The sequence below is a fragment of the Pinus tabuliformis genome, chromosome 3_1, assembly GCF_031772625.1.
Source record: "Pinus tabuliformis cultivar Carrire ecotype Pingquan chromosome 3_1, CPIR1, whole genome shotgun sequence".
NCBI classification, from domain to species: Eukaryota; Viridiplantae; Streptophyta; class Pinopsida; order Pinales; family Pinaceae; genus Pinus; species Pinus tabuliformis.
Window position 1 is genome coordinate 393,970,393 of NC_142301.1, and position 21,768 is coordinate 393,992,160.

The 21,768-nt window shown below is 34.6% G+C and overlaps 1 protein-coding gene across 1 annotated transcript; it reads left to right on the forward strand.

The window, feature by feature from the left end:
* Window positions 1-18,276: 18,276 nt before the first annotated feature.
* Window positions 18,277-19,755, forward strand: LOC149187377 (putative strigolactone esterase DAD2). The gene is made up of 2 exons (XM_089412790.1): window positions 18,277-18,859; window positions 18,980-19,755. The coding sequence occupies exons 1-2, from the start codon at window positions 18,474-18,476 to the stop codon at window positions 19,413-19,415; spliced, it is 822 nt and encodes a 273-aa protein (XP_089268916.1). The 5' UTR covers window positions 18,277-18,473; the 3' UTR covers window positions 19,416-19,755.
* Window positions 19,756-21,768: the final 2,013 nt, after the last annotated feature.

Consider the following 21,768-nt stretch of genomic DNA (forward strand, 5'->3'; position numbering starts at 1 on the left):
AGATTGCTCAATAATTCTTCAAAATCAGCCTTTATTGATCTTCAATGTTCAGATTACAGACTCTTCACGTTGCGCACTTAGCTACAGGGGTCCATGCACTTATCTGCAGACATACCAAGGCCTCCTACGCACTCAGCTATAGGAGCCTTCCCCTTCTCACCTAAGTATAGGAAGTAGAGCCTTCTTGCCTTAGCACTCACCCAAAGCAATTTCTATTTTGCCTTAACTTACTTAGTTCTAAGTTATCTCTAAGAATCACTATGACTCAACTATTTATAGCCTTCTTCTACACAATACCATGGTCCGCAGACCATGGGGGAGTCTCAAAACCAGCTTATCTACTTATCCCAAAAAGGGGCTAAGACCCCTTTGACTCCTATCTATCTGCATGCTCTGCATCCACATTTCACGGAGACTTTACATCTTTTACAATAACTTATACAAAATTTTGGCTAACTAACCCCAAAAATGACCCTAGGGACCCTATCCCAACAAGCTGCCAACACAAAGATCGTGACTCACCCTCGAGTCACTCAATTGGCACCTCGATCTTGTTGTGCAGACCACCCAACTCAACCTGCAACACTGCAACTCCACCAATGCTCTGCGTCACTACCTGTTGCACCTCTTCAACCAATTTATCTATTGTTGGCCCCTTCACTACTAGGCACATTGTCCTATGAGTCTTTTGGATTACCTTGAGCTTTTCTTGAAGTGATAGAGTAAGCTAACAAGCTTCCTCTAGCCACGGCTATAATCTGGCCTTTAGCAGGGCTTCTTTCCCCTGTAATTCTTCCACATGTGCTTGTAGCTGCTTCCCCTCCTGTAACTTCACAAGGTGTTATGCTAGTGCCAAAGTGCGCAAAGTCGCTCAAACTTCATCATAATGTCGTTGTGTCTCTCAAACATCGATGTTCAGCTTCTATAGGTTCGGGTCCTCCTGAAGATTTTTCCATAATTCCACAGTTGCGTTGAACATCGATGAGTAGTCAATGACTGCAGTATCCAATGTGTTCATACCATCCTTGATCGATGTTCAGCGTTGCTCCCTAACCTCTGGCAGAGTCATTGGCTGCAACTTCAACTACAGCTCTGCTATCTTCATCTGGAAGTCAAAGGTAACCCTGCCAACTTCCTATTTTGAGGCACATACCACAACAACCAATTTCCTTACTTTTTTCTAAGGATTCTACATCCTGTGGTATGCTTAATTCGGGTACTGACTTGCAAGCCTACTCGATCATGGTCTCTAGGCTCTGATGTCATGACTGCATCTCCTCATTTTCCTTCAGTGCCTGCGTTTTCTCTACAAACACTTGTTCGTTGTGAATCTTAAACTCACTTATGATAGTGATAATGCACTGCTCTCTAATCCTCAGTTCCTCTGAAAACCCCTGATGCAGTGCATGGAGGGACTAGAGTGGCAATGCAGCCAAATTCAACCCCATGTCCTTCACTGTGTTGATCATAGTGTGATCTTCATCTGACTCTGTGCGAATGGACTCTTCTGTCAATGGTATAACTCTGAGTTCTACGGTCCGTTCCAGCTCCGCCATTGTTCCACTTCCCTGTGTTAGGCTTGCTTGCACCCCGTTCGCTTGCTTGATGCCTGCTCGAATCATGTTAGCCTGAATCTACAACTCGTGAATATCCTTTTGGACACTCTCTAACATATGCATATACTATTGCTCGAACTGTTGCAACACCTCAGTCATTTTGTCTCTCACCTTGTCCCCAATCTCATCAAGATCGCCTTCTGTCAGCACCATTGGGTCGATGTGTGTCTGCTTATCAGACTTGTGCTTTTTACGCTGTCAACCCATTTGCTCCTACCGATACCTCTTCAAGGTGAAAGGAGTGCTCTGCTCCTCACCACTGCCTCTTTCCTTCTCTGACAGCTCTTGCTTATCAGTGTGCTGCGAAGTTGATTTGTCGCCTTCTTTTCTATCTTGTTGTTTCTTCTCAACCTTCTATTTGGCAGTGCACTCTTTCTCTGCCCATTCTTTCTGTGTAGTTGCCTTAGAAGTAGCTTGCTTCTTCTTCTATTGATCAGAATAACCTTCTGGAGTTGTTCCCACTATTAAGAACTAAATAATATCGACAAAATGATTGTCTACGAAGCGCACTACAAAGAGCTACGCGTCCAACGGTCCTTCCTCCAAACTACTTGGTTCTTCACCTATTTCAATCCTTGATAGATGGTCTGGACTTGCATTCAGCCTTCTAGCTTCACAATCACCTCAAAGTCATACTCCTGGAACAATAGCAATCATCGACAGATATTCCCCCCCAACATAGGCTTATTAACCAGGTATTTCAGCACAGAGTGAACTTTATGCATTTTAAAATTTCCACCTAACAAATAGTGTCTAAACTTCTACAGCACGTAGACCATCGTTAATCCTTTGCGCTCTATGGTGGAGTAATTCTTCTCGACTTTGGATAACTTTATGCTCACGAAATCTATCAAATGATCGATCTCTCCCTCACCTGCTTGTGTTAAGACTACTCCTAGCACAATATATGAGGCATCAACATGCACATGAAACTCCTTTTTCCAATCAAGAAACACCAAAATAGGCATTTTCACCATTCTCTCCTTCAAGAAATCTAGGTTGCATTGACAGCCTTCATCCCAGAAAAACATCACATCCTTCTTTAACAATTTTTCCATCAGCGTGGTTATCTAGGCACACGCCTTGATAAACTTCCTGTATTACCCACTGTGTCCCAATGTCATGCATAGTTGTTTCACATTCCTAGGAGGTTCCAAATTCACAATTATGATGATCTTCGCAGGGTCCACCATCCATCCTTGCTTATAGACAACATGGTCAAGCAAAATTCCAAAAGGCACATAGAATACATTTCTTTAAGTTTAGCACGGTTTGATACCTTCGACATGTATCCAGGATGAGACGCAAACTCGCAACATGTCACTTGACCAACCCAAACACAGTCTAGTCATCAAAATATACTTCCAGGAACTTATGAATAAATTCTTTGAATGCCGCAATCACTACTTGAGAAAAGATGGCTGGTGCATTCTTCAATTAGAATGGCATAACTGTATATTGGAAGCAACCCCACTCAGTCGCGAAGGTTTTTTTGCTTCAATCCTCCAGTGCTATCTTTATTTGATGATAACCTGAAAATCCATCAGTCAACGAATACACCTCCTGTCCACCAACATTTTCTAGCACTTCATCAATAAATGATGTTGGAAACGGATCATGCACAGAAGCATCATTCAACTTCTACATATCTACGGATATACGAATATCTCCCTTCTCTTTCTGTTCTTGGACCACCATTGGGTTTACCCAATATGATTCTTCTACAGGCTCAATGATACTAGCTTCCAGCATCTTATCCAACTCTAGGTGCACCTTCTCCTTATACTTTGGATTCAATTGGTAAGGTTGCTGCTTAATAGGCTTTGCATCAGGTTTCAATGTAATCTTCATAACTCCAAAATCACCAACAATTCCTTTCAAATCTGAAAACTTCATGGGGAATAAGTCCTCGTACTCACGCAACAACTCAACTACCTTATCAACTATATCTTCATCCCAATAATCTCTTACCTTCATGAACTTAGGTTCTTCCTCATATCCAATGTTTACCGGTCGAGTTTTCAAAGGCTCTGATATATCCAGGTTCACCACCTTCGGTCCTTCGACCTTGCATTGTCCTGCAGTTTCCTGAATGGTAATATTTTGTGGATCGTCCTCTTCTTCAGCAGTCACATTATAGTATTCCAATGTGTGGCATAGCTGTGTACTCCAATCTAGCTAAGTCCACTCTATTGGTCCTTTGGCATTCTGAATATAGCTGCTTTTATTTCTTGGAGCACTTCATAAATACTATCAAACCCATCCTGAAAGCTGAAGGTTAATAGAAAACTCTCCCTTAAAATGTCCCATTCTACAGTCCCATGGCAAAGCTCTATCTCCAAAAACCAATTCATTGGGATCATATCTAGCGTATGACAGAATATGTTCACCCATTCTAGTTGTGGTTATGTTCCGCAGGCCTTAGTCCATCGTTCTAAATTATTGCGCGGATCATCCTTCCCACTGTATTTTTCTGTCATTCTGGTATTATCATAGCCAAATGTTATCTTCATCATTCTTTTGTATTCTCTCCATCCCCCAAAGCATTCTTTGTGCATACACCACCAATGGGCAGGCGTAGTGCATAGCGCCAACTCCTGTGCCTCGAAGCGATGCTCTTCTGGTACTTCTCTTTCAAATTCATCCAGAAAAAGTTCCACATCAGTCAAACCATCATAATTTGAAATATTTCTTACCTTAGTCGAGACACACCTCAGCGACTTGGTCATCATATTGCATCGGAGCATAGATACTTCATGCATCAAATTCTGCCAATGTTCAAGCTCTTCGTCTAAAATTGAGGCACAGGAGCTATCCTTTGTTGGCATTATGATGCATGTGTTGTACTTGATGGCAAACAACTCATAGAAGATCAACTCACTTATATATATCTAGATGAATCTACGGAAGAGATATCAGATGACAATTCTCAGTATGACAAGTCCAAAGGGGGAGATTGTTGGCATTATGAGACAAGTGTTGTCCTTGAGGGCAAATCACACAAATGATAAATTATAATGCAGCAAATTTATTTGATAAATTATAGTGCAACAAAGTTTCCTTCATGTAGAGAAAAGTTCACCCACTTTTATGAAAAGTTTATTCCATGTAGAGAAAAGTTCACGCACTTTTATGCAGAGAAAAGTTTATTCCATGTAGAGAAAAGTTCACGCACTTTTATGCAGAGAAAAGTTTATTCCATGTAGAGAAAAGTTCACGCACTTTTATGCAGAGAAAGGTTTATTCCATGTAGAGAAAAGTTCACGCACTTTTATGCAGAGAAAAGTTTATTTCATGTAGAGAAAAGTTCATGCACTTTTATGTAGAGAAAAGTTTATTTCATGTAGAGAAAAGTTCACGCACTTTTATGCAGAGAAGAGTCTATTTCATGTAGAGAAATGTTCACGCACTTTCATGGAGAGAAAAGTTCCCTTCATGCAAGATAAAAGTTCACGCACTTTCATGGTTGGTTCATGGTATTAGTCCGACAGTTTTTGATCCTATGGTTTTGGCCCGTGGTATTGCATCCAAAAGTGTTGATCTCACGCACTTTCATGGTTGGTTCATGGTATTATTCCGACAGTTTTTGATCCTATGGTTTTGGTCCGTGGTATTGCATCCAAAATTATTGATCCCAAGTATTGGGCCCGTGGTATTGTGTTATTATGGTTTTGGACCGTGGTATTGTGAAAGGCCTAAGACTATAAAAGAGGAAGGAGATCATTTGGAAAAGCATCATCTGAATTATTGAATATCTAGATCTGGAATACTGTGATTGGGTTATGGTGCAGATCTGGATCTGAGCTAAAGAGGTATCTCACCGGTTGATGGAGAATAAGATCTAAGGATAGATCGGGATCAAATGGTTTGAAATTAACTATCTCTATATAGTTGATTATGCTTATTCTAGATCTGTATACTGATGCTTGTAATGATCTGAACTGGGTATAACTTAAGTTTGAAATCGCTGCAAGTCATGATTGAATATTTATAGATCTGTACGCGGGTTGGCTTTGGTGAAAGCACGTATGTACGCAGGTTTGGTTCATTGTAGTAGCATATACCATTTGAGCTATGATGTTTAAAGTTACAGGTGGTTTAGGTTGTTGATGTGTTCTGATGACTGTTTAATGGTGTCACTATTCTACATATTCAGTTTGATTGATTGTGTTGATGGATGAGATCTAGTAATGGATCTAATGGACTAGATCGGGTTGCTAACACTCATATTATCCTTGTATATGTATTGATCTGGTGATTGGGTGATTCAGAAGATTGATTGATTATGTGCTTCAATGATATTTATGGGTCCAGTATGAAAATTGGATGAAACGTGGCCTTTCAGATTATGTGTTGTGCTTCAGGTGTATCCAGTCTGAAAATGTATGAAACATGGTACCCGGAGGAGAGAAGATTGTAGGCCGGCACCTACGTACTAGTATCTTAGCTAGTACAAGAGCTACGGGGGCGGTAGCTCCCTTCCAGTAGCAGTTGAAAAATTTGGAGCATTGTAGCAGGTAGCAGCCTGCGTACTAGTAAATGGATCGGCTAGTACAAGAACTATGGGGGTTGTAGCTCTTTGCAGGTAGAAGCCTGCATACTGGTATAAGACTGCACCAGTACAGAAATATTGTAAAAGGATTTTCTTATTAAGAAGAAGATTGAGATGACTTGCAGCAGGTGGTTTTCTCCCACATTGGGTTTCCACCTTATATCATGGTGTTCATGTGTGTGGCTTATGTGTGATGATTTGTTCTATTTTACTGCACCTGTTTATTGTTAATATGGTTGATAATGTTCTAATGCACTCATTAAGGATCAACTAACTGAATCATAAGAAGTTGTGGAAGTAGCATATATGAATCTGAATATGGAAATGAAAAAGTTTTATTGATGTGATAATACTGATTCACCCCCCCTCTCAGTATTATTTCCAACATCCTTTTCCCACGCAATTTGTCCATTGGCTATAGGATTGACCCAATCCTCATCCGCAATGTTAACTTGTATATCTGATCTAAGTCATCGTCACTTTCTACATAGTTGTGCACTGGTTCAGTATAACGTGCTCCCTCCGCAGGGTCTAATGGCACTATAACCCTGAGCAACTTCTTCTCAAATGACATCCTCCGCTTCTTCAAATTGATTAGCTCATTTATATCAATAGCCCATTCGATTCCTAACAGTCCAAGGTATGGGTTACTATCATCCACTATCTCAATGACTTCAAAGTCAGCCAGCGCACTCGCACCCTCAATATCCACCGTTACACCATATAAACACCCCATTGGAATAACCTGCTGTTGATTTTCTATGTGCAACTGAATAGGAGACCACTGTAGTGCAGGTCTCCCCATCCTTTCCCATTTCTTCTTAGGAAAGATATTCGCATCAGACCCCAGATACAAGATGACCTAGTCCATTTCATATTCACCTATCTGTGCGGTTAGCCTCATCTCGCACCCTGTCGTGCCTTATGTTTACTAATATTTTTTACTATGCGCTACTCGGTAGGAGTATTTTCATTATTGGCACATTTGTCTATTAAGTGTTGCAATCCTTTAATTGATTTCTCATCACACACAAGATTCATACAAGTCTTCAAAAAGGTAGCAAGAATTGAAGGATCTAATTCTTGCGACGCATTAGTCTCTAGCATTTTCTCCTGACTTCATGAGGTGGAGGCCTCAGTAAAGTTCTTCTTTGCTTCCAAGAAAGTTTCTTTAGTGTGATTCATATGAAAGTCGACTTCCTTCTTAGTAGCCTTGTGTACCCATTTGTCTTCCTCAGGTTGCTTACTTGTACCCATTTATCTTCCTCAGGTTGCTTACCTATATCTGTTCCAGTTGTCATACCACTTCTCAACATAACATTTATGTTCTAATCTTCTTAGTGGGGCTCCTCCCTCATCATCTGAATGTTTTGCATAGGCTACTAGGGTTACACCTTCTTCTCTTGCATCTTTGCCATAAGGATTGGACATTGCTCTATGACATGGTGAAACTGTCGACAATACTGGCATGAGGGATGCATGGGATTTGGACAATCTTGCACAAAGTGTCATGCTTCATCGTAGTTATAGCAGATTACCTGCCCACACCCTCGCCTTGGTCCAACGCCTCTCCCTTAGCCTTGATCTTGGAATCCTCCATGCAATGCTACCATGCCTTCATCCCGAGGTCAGTTTTCTTCCTGCATTCTGTAGGTAGGGGTCATATCCATCATGAGTTCATAACTTCTACAATGGTGTTCATCATGTCCCACAAACTTACAGAAATTGCAAAATAACTACTGAGGGGTCTGTACAAACTTCTGCAATAGGTGGTAGTTATTAGTAGCATGTTGTCCTGTAATGTGACAAATAATGCACAATAGCGTAGCCCCCACGCTCGTCCCCACATTGTTTTCTAGTTTCAGGGGCACTGAACCTCCCCATATAATATAATTCTTAAAGACCGAGAAATGATCCTTATCATGTCCATGGCTCTTACATTTTAAACACCAAATCTCGGTGTGCACCTCTGGCTGAGCTTCCCTTCCTTTCTTCAAGCTCTGTAACTCTAAGTGCAGGCTTTCCAACTACAAATGAATTTGTTTCACTCCAAGGTTTGTATCCTGAACAAGCGATTCATCCAACCTCATCGCGATCTCCAAGGCTTCTCCTTGCATTACTATTTTCTGTTGTGATAGAGGTATTCTTAAATGTGGCAAGAGCGATGTTATAAACCAGTCACAATGTTGAGTATATGAGATTTTCATATTGGACTGCCTGATGAAGCATTTCAATCTCTGATCAAATTCCCACAGTGTCTCATCGACCTTCTATCAGATTTCCTTAACTTCAATTACCGACTGTGCCTCTAACTTAGGCTTAATGAACTCCTTGTTCAAAGCTAGCTAGGTATCTACCAATGACGCGTTGGGGTGATCAACGAAATACTTGATATACCATGTTAATTCACGGTTATGTAAGGTTGTAACCAACTACGCTTTCTTAATATTATCATCCATAATCTGTTGTGGTGTCCAAAGAGCATCTATGACAAACAAAAAGTGTTCCAGATCTCCGGTCCCCCTTCCTTTAAATATCAACATCTTCATCGCGTTCACTGTGTTGAATGGTGGAAATGGAGGTGGATGGGGTGAAGGTGTAGGTGTAGATGAATGAGGTGGAGGTGGACGTGGACGTGGATTGGATGGATGAGGTATCCTCAGAATACCCTGCATTATTAACTAAATGTCACTTCACGATGTAGTCAGCACTGCCCCTTCATCATCGCTTGAAGGGGCTTCAATGAGTGTACTATATTCTAGGTTGGATCCTCCGTTCCTTCTAAAGAGTCTCCTGCTCGTGGTCCTTTAAAGATCCTTTGCTGCACTTCACTATAGCTGATATTCCTATCAATCGTGAAATAAGTCACAAAACTACCCAACGTGCGATCAACCAAGTGATCCATAACCCACGCAGTATTGATTTCTGAAACTTCAAAAAAATATGGTGTGATAAAGTGTTAGAGGGAAAGATCAAATAAAGATATTATAAGGATGTAATAAAATGTGGATAAAACCTACTCTAGAAGATAAAGAAATATATCTCTATTATGATGAGTGTAAAGGAGAAAATAATAATTGCTAAATTAACAACCAATCTCATGAGCTCCACAGTGAAATTGGATGTTGGTCGATTTCCAAAATGCTTTGGGATGAAAGAGTCAACCACCTTTGTGACACTAAGAGGGATGAATATGAAAAGAACTTTCTCTTATAATATCCTACATATTATAAATTTTCAAATCTTTGTCACATGAATAACCTTCCTAACTTTGCAACTTTGCAAAACTATGGTGATGTTGGAATGCTTCTCTATGCTCTTCAAACACAAATATAACCTAAAAATTTCTCACTAATCCCTTATCCTTCTAATGTATGATAAATCGACTTGATATTGATATAAACGTATATTAATCATCATCATATAAACACACATTTAGAAAATAAATACAATAATACTTCAAGATAAATCCATCTTAATTCTTAATTTTTTAAACATACAAATATTTACCTCTCCCCAAAACAAACATGTTATGACATAAAAATACGTAATAAAATATTGAAAAGGTAAATAAAATTTAAAAATTTACTAGACACAATGAATACATTATTCACTAGGGGTTGGATCCAAATATCATCTTTCCCACGGAGAAATTTACATATTCCCCAATTTCTTGAAATTACATAGAGTGGTGTGACGAATAATATTTAAAACTATGTGTAGTGGTGTGGTTAATGATTTTTAGTTTTAGTTTTAGTTTTAGCTAAATAAAACACTAAGAAATAGAATAAATTCATTATATATTTTAAAAAGGTTTTTTTTATCAATATTAAAGTAATGCCAAAAATAGAATAACACTCGTGTGTATTAGAAGCATATCATATAAAATCGTACACTTGTAACATAATGCTACGTTCAGGTTTCCTCATCTATTTTGGAATTTCTCTAAGAAAATCTCCTTTCTCATGAAATATTATAATGATAGATTGAGAAGATTAATATTATCTACAAAGAAAAATGCATATGCATTCATCACTTTGAGTAATTTGTAAAAATCATTTGAGATTTTGGGAAAACAATTTTGATAATGTATGAAGTGAAGTTAGATGTGATCGATAATTTTACTTAGAAATTAGCGAATTGATAAATATAAGTTTAGATGGATTGATTTGAGAGATGGGATTTGAATGAAGTTAGTATGCCCATAAATAATTATAGTACCTTATTAGAGTGAAATTATGGCTATATTGTTTCATAGAAATATGTCTATCATGTCATAAGATTTTGATTCAAAGGTGCCTCCACTAGGTCCATGTAGAGGGTAGAACAATCGCAAAGATTCTACCACCACTAGTGTTATCCCATATAGCCGCAACAATACCCATTTCCATATTGGCATCAATTACCCTAGGTTGAGTTTCAAAATATATGAATAGATTTAGAATCCAAGTAGTAATATATTCACCATACTTGTTGTGAGGATATATGGGCAATATAATATTTGGTTCTAAGCATAGACAATCTAGAGCATCTAATGAAGGCCTCTTTAGCTCGGTTAGGGCTTGTATTATTCCTTCCATTGTGTTAGTAGAAATATAAAGGAATTATGGTGAAGAAACCTCTAAGCTAGGATGACAAGTAGATTTGTCCTTACTAGGTGCCATGTAGTATATGTGTCAAGATTCAGGTTCTTAAATTATGTTAGAAATTTGAGTATTCAACACAATACATTTCAAGTACTAAACGATGCTTTGAATTTGACTATATAGATTAAACATGTGGAAGTGGAGGAGTTCTTCTCCAACCAATTTACACTTAGAGTGACTTTAATGATAATTGTAAATCAAGCTTCGTGAATTGTAATATTTAAGCTACTCAAAAACATAACTTATGAGTAAGATAAGTCACTTTCCGTGAACTTTTCCCTAACTTTCATTTAATCATTACACTCTCTATAATTTATCAAAAGTCTTTTCTTTCTCATTAGTAAATTGAGACATAAGTGATATGAGTTTACTTATAAAAAACCAATCTATCCCATACTAACATATTATCACCAAAATGTATCATAAATTATAACCCTAAATCAAAGTTATATTATGAGTTATCCGTAGCCAACTAACCATACAATGATAGATGGTATATACAATTTAAAAATAATTCAAACCTAACCCTCCATGTAAACCGCCCTACATACATTAAATGCAATGTAGCATAGTAGATGCTATTATGGCCCGTGAATAAACATGGCCTATCTTATCTTGTAGGGGACGTGGAGTAATAGATAAGCATTGGCGTTTTTATGGTCAGGGAAAAGCTTTTACGAAAAGCTGAGACTCGTCACTTCATGTCTTGGTTATGCATTACATCATCGCTTGCCTCATGAAAAGTATGCGTATTAATAGATGAGCATTGGCCTTTTCTATCTCGGTTATGCATCACATCATTGCTTGCCTCATGAAAAGTATGCGTATTAATGATGATTGTCTGTCGATGCCTTACGCAATGCTGGTCTCATAAAAGGCGTGGAGATTATTCTAAGGTCTTCCGTTCGAATGAACGTATCCTACGGGCTTTCTTGAGTTCAAACCGTTTTTCTTAAAATTTGGTGATATAGGAATTTAAGGTGACTTTCAATTTATTTGGAAATTCGAATAATAATTCTAACGTGTTAAAATCTGATGATATAGAAAGTTAATTGAATTTTTATGTATTAGCAATTTTAATTTTACTTTAATGCTTTAAATGGAATTGAATTAAAAATATTATTTTTATTCATAAGAATTTTTAAATTTATAAGAAACACATATTAATAAAATAAAATATTGGTAAAATTCTTATTTTTTATACGCTTTTATCATAAGGCTTATTTCATTCACATTTTACGCTAACCAATTAACAGAAAGGGAAAAATACAACATTTGTTAATTCACAATGTGACATGTCACATAAAATTTAATTAAAACCTAAACACCATGGAGTCTCTTTCCTCCCCATCCAAAAACTCATGATTTTCCATAAAATTGGGAGGGAGGGACAATGCCTTTCTAGAAAGGGCATCAACTTTCATATTAAGTTCCCTCAAAATGTGATGAAAGAAAAGTTATTTGAAAGACTCGATATTTTCCTACAAGTCCTGAAGCAAGGGGTTGAGAATAATAGTTTCCATAATGACTTTTATTAATTCCCACTCTATAACCAGCTTAGAATTTCATATCACCTATAATCTTTTTACCCCTCTTTCAAAAACTCCTATAAGGAGTGTCCATAGAGCTATAAACTTTGTTCTAGTATTCAAATCTCTTCCTAGAAAATACCTAATGAACTAGTAATTAGTATTATACAAATAGAGCATTGCTCCTAAAATTACGTATAGGGGGAAGACTTTGGCTAGCTCCATCAAAGAAACCCCAAGGAATTTACATGTCTAGATCATGCAATACTAGGTTCCTAGGGATTTTACCCTTACGATCGACCCTAAATTCCTCTATTAGCATGCTAACCATTCCTGTTGAGACTTTATGGCAAATTTCAATATCTATGGTAACACTATAGTTTAGTTCACATGAAATATCATAAACAAAAATAATAGGAAAGGATTCAAAGGATTTTACCAATTTGTTTCAAAGCCAGTTTCTCATAGATTCTTCCACACTTGGAGATGTCCACAAAATTTTTGAATTAAATTATGTAAACGTCAATCTTAGGCCTTTCTTTACATAACAACATGAAATAAAGAGATGAGGAACAAATTCCTCTGAAATCTTACAAAGGAAACACCTATGAGAAATACTACAACCTCTGTTTTAGCAGATCTCCTAGATCAATAGCTTGTTGGATAGAGTCATCCATGAAGTTAATTTTCTCTTTAAAGGGGTGTGAATCTTCAAAGGAAGCTCTGACACCATTTCCTATCAATAATGACCATAGTGTATCCCAAATTATATGTAACTCAATTGAGCTCACATTTTTCAACTAACAAAGCACATCGACTATCTCCTCCTTTAGCTTGATGAAATTCAAAACTAAGATACCAATGTATTGGGACCAATTTATCCCTTCCAAACCTTCTAAACCTAGGTCCCCGGTTTATTTCCACCCTTGCATCCCTCTCATATAATTAGTGAAGCTTTCATATATCAAGCATCTTCATATATTTATAGGAAACCTTTCACTTTACATATATTTTAAATAAATTCTATATAAAATAATTCTACATGAAAAATAATAATGGCATTGTCACTTTAAGAATTGTAAAATTATGAAAAGTACACCATAGATATTTTATAAAATGAATAATTCTAAAAGCAATTTTTATATAAAAAAGTTAAGTGTTAATATGTTATTTTGATAAAATAAAAAAATTATTGGACATTTTAAAATGATCTATTATAAAAAAATTAATAAAAACATTTAACTACGTATTTAAGTATTTATTTTAAGGTAAGATAATTACTTGAAATTGTTGTAATTTTATTGGTTTGTCATCTTGATGTCATTATTTTAGGTTTTCTTTGTAATATTGTTATATTAGTTGTAATGAAATACTTTATTTTTAATGATTTATTCTCATAACAAAATGTTGAACTATGATAACATGACTTTTTATATATATATATATATATATCTTAAATCTAATGAACACTAATTTTTTTTGTTTATACCTTAAATTCTTTTTTATGTATAAAAAAACAAATACAAGTATTTTCCATATTTAAAATAGCATATAGGAAATATCAAAATGTATGAACCATTTTAATATGGAATGCCACATAAATCATATCCACTCAAAATATACTAACAACTTAAAATATAAGATAAGTTGGTTGGAATAATCATATAACTTTTTTAAATTTATAATTAGTATAGGTTGAGGATGAGTTTTTTAAACTAAAACAATTATATATATACTATAAAAAAATTATATATAACGAAATATTTGACCATATCATATTAAAGTATATTGATAAAGAATTTATTTTATTTTATTAATATTTTTTATATAATGAAGAAGAGGGAAACCATAGAGATTTCATCCCATGCCCTATCTCTAGGGTAGTTTTAGCTTCAACACTCTTTCTTCATTTGAAGTCCCCCGAGCTTGGTGTCATTGTTGCAGATTTGTAAAACTAGGGGTGCTTTGTTTTACAGTAGGGTTCTTCCCTCCTCTAAAGTGTTGTAATTACTCGAGATCTCTCCAACTCTTTGGGCTACATGAGGCCAACCTCATATGTTACCCTGTGTGTGTAGGTGAAAGACATTAACATTGTCTCTATGCTTGAACTTAGAATTCAAGATCACTCTTGAATCCATTCCATCTCAATGCAACTCCTACATGGGGGCAAACAACTTCAGTAAGGGCATTCACTTAAATATCATAGTCTAGACAAGGATGCCTTAATCCTCCTAGTATAAAAAATGAACAGAGGACCCAAAGGCTGGGATACACCCTCTTCATCTTAGTCATGATCATTTAAGGATGCTATAAATCTAGGGCTCTCACAATCGATTCGTAGATATTTCTCACGGCCAGAACAAGAACAAGATATTCCAAGTCTAGAGGTGGAATACTCCTAATATTATCTTTCTTGCATGGCCTAAGAGAAAATTCGATTATTTATCTCTTTAATGAGCTTTGGCCATCTGTATATGTGCTCCAGGAATGGGTACATCAAACCTAGTCTCTGAATACAAATATATATTTTTGTTCAAAGGGTTTCTTTGTGGTTTGTTTCGTAAATCAAGAAGACATTCAAAGTTCTTTTTGTCAAAGTCCCTAGTTTTGGGGCCACATTGGGCTCTCCATTCAACCATGGTTTCTTAAATTCAACCCTCTATCCATGACAACTCTGGCGAATACAATTTGGGTAAGACTCCCTAATATGCCCATTCTTTTGTGAACTCTGGATATCTTAGATTCTATAGGAAACTCACTCAACCATTTTATTCAGATAAATATAGACAAACCTGTGAGGGGTATTGTAACCTTTGCATGTATCTATGTCAAAATAAATCTCAACAAAGGGCTACCTAATAGAAACCTCATTAATTGGAATGACTTAATCTTTTTGTAACCAGTGGACTACAAAAAACACATATTTCTGTTGTAGGACCTTTCAACAACCAGGTCATCCTCAAGGGAAATTTTTCCCTCCCAATGCTAAGAAAAATAATCAAGGATGACATGACTCAAAAGATCCAAAAGGATCTAAGAATTCTTGAGCTTACAAGCAAGACAATGTGTGCCAATAAGAGGTTTCTACGAAAAAAATATTGTCTTTCGGCCTCAACTCAGCTCCACGTAGTGCCATCTCATCACTTTCGTCATCTCCCCACCCTTTTATGGATCCCTCTAATGGAGAAGAAAGACACACAACCATGATCTTGGCTTCATCCAAGACCACATACAAATGTTTCATGAATCAAATTACTTGGACAATGATCAAGAAACAACCATTATTGCAGACAATCCATTTAGACCCTCCATAAATGGATTTATTACAGCATGAATTGCTCTTGACTTTATTACAAGACGGATTGATATTCAAAGGAAAGAAAAGAAAAAAACCTTCTAAAACCCTATGATCATTCTTGGATTCAAACACCATAATCTAATTATATATGTATTTCTATTTTAAACCACAAATTAGTTTGTTTTCGATTTTGGATTTGGTTTGATTTCTCTAATAATCAACCAATCTCAATTTCTCAACTTTTTATATAATCTCAGGTTTAAAAGGTAATATAATTTTCACTGGACAAAAAAAACAAAATTATACCATATTTCAAATTCCAAAATATATTATCTTTACTTTCTATTTATTTAAAAGAAAAATATTTAACTACGGCATATTAATACCTATTTTAATAAAATAATTTCTTTCATTTAATGAATAACTTTTATACATTACTTTAAATTCTCAAATATATTAACTTTACTTTCTATTCATTTTAAAAATTAAATGATGCTCATACATACCATACATAATATCGTAATAACCATATACTTTCGAAATACCACGCATGCAAGTTTAAGTTAAAAAATAAAATATATTCAACTTTGTAACGTATATCGTATCATCTGATGATTTCAGTAACCACAGTTTTTGAAAATATCAAGCCTCCATCGTAACAATAACGCCCTTTCAGACTGTTAACTTTTGCAGAAATAATTTTTCCAGCGGCTAATAATTATTTTTCCCCAAGCTTCTGTTACATCTTAGAGAAAGGCTGATAAATTATATGACATGAACGAATAACGTTTTTCCAAGTGCTACAGTAACCTAATCAAATCAGTCAATGTCAACTTTTTGATAATTAGACAATTCGGAAAAGAAAAACATCCAATATTAATGTAGTTAGTTACTCGTATAAAGACGAATCGCATGTTCCCTGATTGATACACTCTAAAATGAAGAAACTGGGCGCATCCATGGATGGAATTTGAAGGGTGAAGCGTTTGTCATGGAGCGAGTTGTCTATTAAATATCTTTAAATTCTTTCCTGTTTTAAAATTTGGCCTTTTAGGTAGAATTTAGTAGTATATTTGCGATTTTTTTTGAATTTAAATTATCTTAGGAATATACATAAATAGATCAGAGATAGATTCAACGTTCGGAAAGAGATTCAATGTCTAAAACCCTACGAAGTATTAAAATTAAATTACAAGTCAAATAGTAAAATTGAACTTCAGATAAAATTTACAAAATATTTATAGAAAATGGGACTATAATATCCATAGAAAATGAAAACTATATGTGTGGTATTATTAGTAAATTGATTTTGAACACTAAAATTCTGAAAGAGGGAGTTAGTGTCGGACTTGCTTTCATATTGTTTGTATTTTTTAGACTAAAGATGTATGAGTGATGCCTTTGAAGATTTGAATATGAGTGAAACTACTTGCAAATGGATCACAATTAATATCTCCTGTTTATGAAAACTATATGTGTGAGATTATTTGTAAATCAATTCCAAACATCAAAACTGTAAAAGACGGAGTACCTGATGGAACTTGCTTTCATATTGCTTGTATCTTCTTAAACTAAAAACGTTAAACCAAAAGCGTATGAGTGACACCCTTAGAAAGTTAAATATGAGTAAAACTACTTGCAAATGGATCACAACTAACATCAAAATTACAGTAACCATCAAATTTGACGTTTTGGTTTGAAATTGCGAATCTGTACACAACCAATGCAAATGCCATGATCAATTATTTTCAACTGTAGAAGTCCACACCACAGTTTATTTCCAACCCTAACAAGTTGCAGGTACGCGGGTTCCCAGCTTTTGTCAATCCCATCTCAGCACCTGAAAGAACCAAATAAAGTAGGCCCGTTAACATAAACCATGTCCTTATGATCTTGAAAATAAGGCAGCACGAGCTTTGAAATTTGATTTTTTTGGTTCCAAATGTTGTGATTGGTCCATCCATTCAAATCGCTTCATCAGGCTCTCCTGCGGTCAACGAACATCTTTTCCCACGTGGAGACAAACACAAACAAATATCAACTTTTGAAAGGTCAAATTAGTCGATTCATGAACATTGCTCGGTTAAAGAATGCAAAGTACTGTTAACTTTTTAAACAGCCCTGATGGGATGGTGAAAATGTAAGGTATAACAGCTTATACATAGAATATTAACTTATTTGACAAAAAGGTTTATGGGAAAAGAATCGTCCTGTCTGTAAACGACAAGACAGTGGGGGGTTGAAATTTGACCCAATCGACTGAAGAAACGTGATTTGAGCTCATCTTTATCTCTTCTTTCTTCACGCGGACGACGGTCTAATGCGTAGTAACAAACCTATAAAAATTATTCAAAAGCACATTGTTTTGGTGATAAAAAATAATCAAAAGCATATTGTTTGGGCATTTTCTACATTTTTAATTGATTTAAAATCTAGATTATAGATTTCTACGATCATTTTCAAGTGTCGTGATAGAGAACACATATGTTACTGAAATTCATGTGAGACCCACATCATTTGGAATATTATCTAACACATGTGCTTACCTGCTCCGAAGACAAATCAGTGCCGTGAATCCCGCTCCGATGGGACATTGGTGCATCAGCGAATTGCTTTAAATTGGTGCGAAGAAGCCTCCATTCGCAGATCGTCAGGTTTGCCTAAACACAGAAGTTGTTTAGGCGTTTCTCACTTTGCAATATTTTTCTTACAATTGATTGAGGGCCGCTCCCAACCGGATATGAACTAGGTCATGTTATTATCACTGCTTCATATCCCACTAGGGTTTGTCATTGTTATCAAGTAGGGTTTGTTAATTTGTTTGTGGCCAAAATGGCGAAATCATACTCGGGTAGGCTGTTGGAAGTTCTTAATGTGAGGGTTATTGGATCTGGTGACCGGATAGTGGTTCTGTCACACGGATTTGGGGGCGACCAGTCGATGTGGAAAGATATTGTACCATACCTGGTGCCTGATTTTAAGGTCATCGTATTCGATCTGGTTTTCTCGGGCAGTGTGGATCCCAAGCATTTTGACTTCGAACGATTTTCTAATTCACTTGCTGCTTATGCAGACGATCTTCTCGCCATTTTAGAGGAGCTTAAAATTGATAAGTGCATGTACGTAGGTCATTCCGTGTCTGGTATGCTGGGCTGTCTTGCCTCCATCAAAAGACCCGAATTATTTGAAAAACTACTCTTGCTAGGTGCTTCCCCGAGGTAACGAAACATGCCTATAATTCTGTACGTCTTGAATTAATTTAAGCTTTTCTCCATACAATATTCCTCTACTGATTCTGTATTCATTTCTCATTAACACTATGGTTGATTTTTCTGCAGGTATTTGAACGATGAATCCTACGAGGGGGGATTTGAACGTGGAGAGATCGATGGATATTTGAGCGCAATCAAATCCAACTATTCGGAATGGGTTTCTGGATTTGTTCCTCTACTAATTGCAGAGGACCAGCCGTCTATAGTGAATGACTTCTCTAGAAAATGGCTGAATATTAAGCCTGAAATTGCCTTTACGGTCCTTCAAAGTATCTACGAGTCTGATCTGCGAGGCATTTTACGCGATGTGAAGACGCCATGTAGCATCATCCAGACTAGAAAGGACATAGTGGTTCCATTGAGCGTGCCATATTACATGCAACGAAACCTTGGAGGAGACAACAATTCAGTGCACATACTTGACATAGATGGCCATGTACCGCAGCTAACCTCACCCAAACTGTTAGCAAAGTTACTTACACAGCTTCTAACAGAGTCCTGAATAACAAGATCAGGTTTCTAAAAACATGGATGGATTGATGTGTTTTTTGCTTTGTAGTTTGATTTTTTAAAACCTATTTCCATTATGTGCATAGAAGTACTTTTAAGCCGTATGTAGCCTTTCATTGGTAAAAGCCAAAAGAGAGGTGGCGTAAGGATCCCCATGTGTGTTCCAAGAGTACCATGTCCGTTGTCAGCTTCGTAATACACTAAGGCAAGAACAGGCATGAGTACGGGTATGTTGTGCTTTTGTAAGTGCCCTTTAAGGCTTAAACCTTGTTTGTGTTCCAATCCTATTTTTGAAATCTGTTAGTCAATACATGATTCGTCATACCCCTAAATTTTATGTGTTTATCTAAATCTAGTTTATTAAAATAATAATGGGGTTGGTACCTTAATTTTTTTTTTTGTATGTGGTCGCATATGATCCCATAATAATGAGATATAATTTAATTCTATATATAATAAATGGATAAAATAACAAGGGGGTAATATGCATGTCTTTTATTTTTTTAAATAAAAAGTTGTTATAATTAAGATAAAACTAATATTATTAGATTTCAGAAAAGATTTAGATTATAAATAAGAAAAAAAAATATTTTTATTTTTTAAACTTATTGGTCTCATAAATATATTGGATGTTGAGAGGAAACATTAAAATTATTTGTATTTAGTTGATGATTGTTTTAGTTGCCAATTCGTTAATTCACACATACAATAATGTTTAATAAAATTAAATTTGGTTGATCAAATTTTTAAAAAATTAAAAAAATTATTTGATTTGCTTTAAAAATACTTTATTATAAATCAAAGTGATCTTTATTATATTAAAAATATTTTTTGAAAAATATCATAAAAAAGATAAGGTTCATTTCTAATTTCACTTTTCATATTAGACAACACACCAATATAATATATATGATTGGCATTCAAACAATTTTTTAAATGTCATATTCCAAATCTATATTGAACATTTAAAAATTTATATATCTCCATAGTATTAAGATATAATTTTTTTGAATAAAATTTAAATTAAAACTAGTTCTTTTCAATTTTTTTTTTTTTTATATTATTTAGATAAAATTGATTTTAGAATATTTTATTTAAGATAGATATTAAAATAATTTACTTTTAATAAATATTGAAATATTATTTGATTATTAATTTCTATTAATATTATATGTAAATTCTATGTTAACATAAGAGTTACACATCTTTTTCATATTTACTTGTAAAAAATATTTTTTAACAAGAAAAAACTAATTCATTCTCACCATAAAATTGTTTAATGATAACATGTCAAATCAATAAAAGTTGTTAATGACATTTTAATGATAAAATATTTTAATAATAACATCTCAAATCAAATATTCACAACTCATGAGATTTGATTGAAATTTGGTCATAAATATTGAGATTGATATGTGTACTGTAATAACACACAGTGGTGTATAATTTTTTTTTTTTAACACTATCTAGAACCCCATACTATTACCATTAGTCACTTCATCTATATAAACCATTAAAAAAATAGAAATTTAAATTTAAAAAATGACAAAATCTATTTTTAATTTTCAAATATTAAGTCTAATATTTAATTTTTTCAAAACTAGACTTTATAAAATCTATTTAAAATTTTGAAAACTAATTGAAATTTAATTGTTTTTTACTAAAAGCAAAAACAGTATAACCTATCATTGATGTTATACATACCTTTTTATTTTAAGCAAACTTTTCAAACTTTAAAATATATAATATTTTTTTTATAATTTTATTATATTGAATTGATAAAGTTTCAAAAAATACGGTTCAAAAAATACAGTTTATCATTATTTTTTCAATACTATAATATAATGCTTAAATTTTTTATTCAAGGATAACTATAATATCAAAAATATTACAAGGAGGTGATCAATCATACTTGAAAAATAAAATATATTTTTTTGTTAACTAGTACTAAAAAGAAAATGAACATTGTCATGATAAAAACTAATTCTAATGAACTTCAAAGTGAAACTATGCTTTGGTATATTCCCAAATTAATCAAATGAACAACCACCACCATACTTTTTATATTTAATATAATTTTATATTTAAAATTATTACAATAACGTTATGTTAAAAAAAAAAAAACTATACAAAAATATCATTTTTATTATTTATGATATAAATATAAATGGTACTCTTAATAAAAATATAGCTAAATCATTTTTATAATTTTTAAATATATTATTTAATATAAAAATTATATAAATGAAATTAAATACAAGTAATATTTATCAATTAGATAAGAGATTAAATCAAGGTAGACAAAGTGAGTTCAAATTTAATATCTAATATATGAAATTTAATGA